General features: G+C 42.2%; 1 protein-coding gene across 1 annotated transcript; it reads right to left on the minus strand.

The window, feature by feature from the left end:
- Nucleotides 1-2,672: 2,672 nt before the first annotated feature.
- Nucleotides 2,673-5,945, minus strand: LOC110552248 (non-histone chromosomal protein HMG-17-like). The gene is made up of 2 exons (XM_060378605.1): nucleotides 5,928-5,945; nucleotides 2,673-2,954 (listed from the first exon to the last, which is right to left on the minus strand). The coding sequence occupies exons 1-2, from the start codon at nucleotides 5,943-5,945 to the stop codon at nucleotides 2,673-2,675; spliced, it is 300 nt and encodes a 99-aa protein (XP_060234588.1).
- Nucleotides 5,946-6,078: the final 133 nt, after the last annotated feature.

A 6,078-nucleotide genomic window follows, 5' to 3' on the forward strand; every position in this document is an offset into this window, starting at 1 on the left:
TAAGAGCATCAGCTGTTCTTACAGAGGTCTTGGGTTCAATTCCCACCTACATGGTAGCTCACACCATCTATAACTGTAGTTATAGATGGGACCCAATGTCCTCTTCTATGTGCAGACACACATGTAGACAAAATACCAAACACATAAAATAAATCTTAAAACAAAAACAAACAAACAAAAAACTTCATAACAGATATCCTGGGGCGTATCAGAAGTCCTGTGAAGATATTCAGAACAATAGTTCATGGTTCATACTGCATCTAGGTAGTAGAAATGGGTTTGAGATTCAGTGTATACACAGAGAGAGAGAGAGAGAGAGAGAGGGAGGGAGGGAGGGAGGGAGGGAGGGAGGGAAAGAGCAGGAGAGAAGTCACCAGGTGTAGAGAGAAAAAGAGTAACAAAAACATAAAGTGACATCACACAAGTATCCTTGTTCACGACATTTTTATTCCAGAAATCGTTATAAGCCATCTGTAAGACCATGAAGTTAAAATAATGAGTTAGGTATAAATCTGGCCCTCAATGAACTTGCCAACTGTGGTGCACTCTCTGACAAGTAATATAATGGAAAGTCAATGAACATACTAAGGAAAGATAAAGAGTTTGAATTTTGGAAATGTTTTAAATGTATCTCCTAAAGGTCCATGCATTGGAATTTTGATCCCCTATACTTCTGGGACCTTTAAGAGGTGGGGACTGGAACTGGAAAGATTGTTCAGTCACCAAAATGCTTGCCTTGCAGGCATGAGGATCCAAATTCCATCTGAGAGACTTTGGGGGATCTAGGTTCACAAGGAAAGAAAAAGCAGTCTCCCTTAGAGTACAGCTTCTTGTTCCCAGAAGACATTGGAAAGAATGGCAGGAAAGCATGGGGATAAGATGACCCATGGTGGGAATGGGAGATCCTGGGAGCCCTATAAAATACTTAAGCCAGAGTCCATCTAGTAATTCCAAGCCACCTTCTACTGATTAAGCTGTTACTTCCCTCAGGGCTTGGTCTTCTGTCTTTCAGTTTTTTGTTCATACCAGGGAATGAGCTTGATGGTCCCCTAGATGACCACCAGCACCCATGTTATAGATCCTTAGAACCCACATAAAGTGCTCATAATCCCAACATTGGACAGGAAGATGATATTTATAATCCCTAGGGCTCACTGACCAGCCAGCCTAGCCTCATTGTAAACCAAGGAGGGTGAGAGACCGGCATCAGAGGAATTAGATAGCATTCCTGAGTACATTCCTGAGTATGGATGGCATCCAAGGTTATTCTCTGACCTGTACACGTATGCATGTGTACCTGCATACACATGAACACACACACACACACACACACACACACAGACATAGAGACAGAGACAGAAAGAAGGAGAGAGAGAAAAATACTTGCCACCAAGCCTGAGTAAGAGTTTGATTTCTGATATACATGTGGTGGAAAGAGAAAACTGACTCCCAAAAGTTGTCCTCTGGCCTTCATACATGTACATGGTGTGAACATGTATGCACACACATATACAGAATGTATAAAATTTTTAAATGATTTTTTTTTTAAAGAAGTGAGGCCTAATGGGAGGTCTTTAGACCATTGGGGCATGACCGTAGGAGGGACTGGTGCAGCCAGTACTCTTTGTACAGCAGACTCTGCATTTCACCTTTACCATGTTTTCTCTCCCTTTTCTGTGCATTCTCCATGATGCTCTGTATAGTAAGGTCCTGAATGAAGCAGAAGCACTGTGCCCTTCAACTTCCAGAACGGTGAGGCTCTGGAGGTGGAGCTTGATAATCCCAATTGCCAAGCTGAATGACTTCTAACCACTCATCTGTGTCTCATGCACTTCCATCCTTGCTCCTATCAGGGATTCTGGTATTGTGAAATCTAGGAAAGAAATACACTTTTTGTGTATAGCATAGCTAAATGTCATCTTGATTTTTTAAAGATTTGTTTTATTTTGTATGTGTGAGTGTTTTGTCTGCACATACATTCATGCACCACTTACGTGTCTGGTACCTGAGGAAGTGGTGAGCCTCCATGTGGGTACTGAGAACTGAACTGTGGGTCCTTTGCAAATAAAACAAGTACACTCTTATTTTTTTCCCCAAGCCTAATGTATCCAGCTTTATTAAAGATACTTTCCAAAAACAATCATGGACATGGGCAGACATGTCAATCTGAAGATCCACAATTTTTCATAAAAAGAACCACCACTCTTCTGAGAACACTCAGTGATGTCACTGCAAAGTCCAGATCACCCAATAGACTGAAAAACCAATTTGGGGGATCAGGTTCCAACAGGTCTCTGGTTTTAAGGGAGTTAAATCAATGTTGATGGTACAGGGGGAGGAGAATACAAAAATGAATTTAGAGTTTTCCCATACCACAAGGCATTTTGTGTCATGGTGACCACATATGTCAACACTGCGTTGTCCCTTCTGGGAGCCAACAGGATCTTTCAAAATTATCAGGGTAAAAACGTTTTCCATCATCAGTCCAGCTTGGGAGACATTTTGATAGTGACACGTGTTCTTTCCCCCAAACAATGAAGTGTTCTGTGTGCTAACACCATAGCTTTAAAAAAAGTAAAACAAGAGTCTGCATTTTTATAAAACTTGATAAAAAATAGTATTTCAAACTCTACAGTCATCAGACACACAGAGTTATCAAAAATGCACACAGGTCACTTGGCATCTCCAGCACCTTCAGCTTCCTGTGCCTTGTCTGTTTCAGCATCTCCATTTTCTGCAGGATTATTTGCATCCTTACTGGCATTAGTTTTCTCTTTCTTCCCTGTGGGTACCTTCTCACCCTTCTTTGCAGGGGTCTTTTTAGGCTTGGGCTCTGGCTTTAGAGGAGCAGGTTTAGCAGATAACCTTGCAGATCTTATCTGTGGCTCGTCCTTCACCTTGGCTTTATCTCCTTTAGCATCCCCTTCAGTGGTTCCTCTCACTGCTGCTTCACACTGCTCCAAAAAAACAAGTACCCTTAACCACTGAGCCAACTCTCCATTTCTATTATCTTGTTAAAATGGATTTACTCTCCCAGCACTCAGGAGACTTAGGCAGGTGGATCTCTGTGAGTTCTAGGACAGCCTGGACTACAAAGAAACCTTGTATCAAAGAAAGAAAAAGGAAAAGAGGCTAGAGAGATGGCTCAGAGGTTAAGAGTAATGACTGCTCTTCCAGAAGTCCTGAGTTCAATTCCCAGGAACCACATGGAGGCTCACAAACTTCTCTAGTGAGATCTGGTGCCCTCTTCTGTTGTGTAGGTGTACATGCAGACAGAACATTGTATACATAATGAATAAATCTTAAAAAACAAAACAACAACAACAAAAAAAAACTTACTCTAGCAAAGATTTGGAAAACTTGTCCTACCACAGTGCTGAAGTAAGACTTGAACCTTGCCCAGGGAGATTTTTTTTCAGGGACACAATAGTGTCCACCACTATATTACCACAAGAGGGTGGAAACCATCTTAGAGGTTGCAACTGCCTCAGGCTGGGCAGGCCTTAAAACTCCAGATCTGCTGGGGTGACAAATGCAGATGGATGTCCATGAGACTGAGACTACATAATGAGTTCTGGACCAGCCAAGGCTACATAGTGAAACCCTATCTCAAACAAACAAAAACTTCAGATCTCAAGCCACCAAGATGACTCATGCCACCAAGCATCATGACCTGAGTTCAGTCTGAGACCTACGTCTGGAAGAAGAGAACCAACTTCCAAAAGCTGTATGCTCACAGAAATGCACACACAGGTACAGGAACACAAGTAGGTAAATTAAACAACCCAGATCTCTGGGCTGGGATGTATTTCAGTGGTAGTGTACTTGTCTAGTATGTGTGAGGCCCTGGGTTCAGTCCTTAGAAAGACACACACACACACACAGGAAGAGAGAGAGCACAGAAATGGCAAGAAAGCCTAAGATAGGTTTTCAAGCCTAAATGTCACAGGCTGTTTGGAGAACCACACAAAACCCTGAATAGGCTCCCTCCCTTATGTGTCTTTGATTATACGAATAACAAAGGGAAGGGTTACAGGAGCCATAAAGCCATGCGACTTATTTATTTCCTTGACCTCCTTAGGAACATTTACTAATAGTCTTCCAACAAGAGATCTTTCCAACTCCCTAGAAAGCTATCCTCTGACCTCTACACACACAATTAAAAGAGCTAGAATGTTGCACACATACGAATATTTTCCCAGAATCTGGTTTTGTCTGTATTTTAGGTCTTCTGAGCCTTTGTAACCTGTGGCTCATTAGCAGCAGGTGGCAGCTCTGATAAAATCTGTGTGAATTCTGCTGTGGACTTACAGCCACATAAAACAGGATCTTAGAGCTAAGGATGAGGCTCAGCAGAGTGCTTACCTATATCACACATGAATCCCTGAGTTCTGATCAAGCACCTCATAAAGGTGGTGTAGGCACAACTGTAATCCCATATTTAGCTATGTAGTGACTTTAAGGCCAGCTTAGGATACATGAGAACTTGCCATTCCTCAAAAAAAAGGGGGGGGTAGTAGAACTTTAAAGGGCAGTGTTGGCATTTTTCAGTGGTGTAACTGTTTATGAGTTGGCCATATTCCAGTCAGTAACTCTAGTAAACTCATCTTTGGTGGGCTGGACTGGCCCAAAGTTTTGTTTGTTCTGTCTGCAACTCCAGGAAGCTTATTTAAACATGAAATGCAAACACTGCCTTCCTCTACATGCCCAGGTTCTAAAGCAGCAGTTCTCAACTTGTAGGTCCTGACACCTTTGGTAAACTGTTCTCTAAAAAAAAAAAAAAAAAAAAAAAAAAATTACATTACAATTCGTTATTGTAGCAAAACTGCAGTTACGAAGTAGCAGCAAAAATAATTTTATGGCTGGTGGTCACAACACAATGAGCTATATTAGGAAGCTTGAGAACTACTGTTTGACACTTGCCATAGTCCCACTTTATACAGAACACTGATGACAGTTCAGATGGTTAGAGAGCCATCCAGCCACGTACTGGATGTGTACTGGACCTTGTTTCAACTCCCAACAGGCTAGGGCTAAAGAGATAGCTCAGCAGTTAAGAACACTTGCTACGCAATCATGAACCTGGAGTTTGAATTCCATTTAACATGCCAAGGAGACCTGGGTGGGATTTGAGACAGGGTTTCAGTGTGTAGCCTTGGTTGACTCTCCTGGAACTTTATAAACCAGATAGGCCTTGAACTCACAAATATCTGCTTGTCACTGCCTCCTCTGAGTGCTAGGTGTACAGACATGAGACACCATGCCCCTCAACTCCAAAGCATACATGTGTTTTTCTTGCATGTCTGTGTGCATCTGTCTGATCCCATGGAACTGGAGCTGCAGATGGCTGTAAGCTGACATGTAGGTGCTGAAAACCAAATCCAGATCTTCTCAACCACTGAACCATTTCTCCAGCTGAGATTTTTTGGCTTTCTGTAGCTTAGGCTTGCTTTCAACTCACAATATTTTCCAGGCTGGGCTTAAATTCACAGTAACCATTCTGCCACCTGAGAATATAGGCATGTGCCACTCTATTAAGGCTTTTGGGTTTTGGTAAGATTTCATTCTGTAGCTCACCATGGCTTTGAACTCTTAGCCATCTTCCTATCTCAGTCTCCCAAATCCTGGGGATTACAGGCATGAACTACCATGTCTAGTTTTGGAAAGAACTTTAAAGTATATCACCCCTACTCTCAGCAAGTAGTACCATTGACATCACCCAGACAAGATAGGCAATTTTATGTCACACATTTAAGCACCTCTAATCCCAAATGATAGGAATCTGTAAATTTATCAGTCACTCGTTTTGTGTATATACATGTGTGCCAAAGCACACCAGTAGAGGCAGAGGACAGCTTGCTAGCATCGGTTCTCTTGAACTATACTGTCTCAGGGCTAGAACTCTGGTCAAGCTTGGAGCCATGTACCTTCATCTGCTGAGCCATCTGAGTTTTTGTGGGTTTTTTTTGTTTTTTTTTTTTTTGAGATAGTCTCTGTGTAGCCCTCCAGATTGTTGGGACCACACCTAGGTAATCTCACTGGGAGTGGTGGTGCACACCTTTAATCCTATCACTTGGG

The sequence above is a fragment of the Meriones unguiculatus genome, chromosome 2 (assembly GCF_030254825.1).
Source record: "Meriones unguiculatus strain TT.TT164.6M chromosome 2, Bangor_MerUng_6.1, whole genome shotgun sequence".
In the NCBI taxonomy this organism is placed as follows: domain Eukaryota; kingdom Metazoa; phylum Chordata; class Mammalia; order Rodentia; family Muridae; genus Meriones; species Meriones unguiculatus.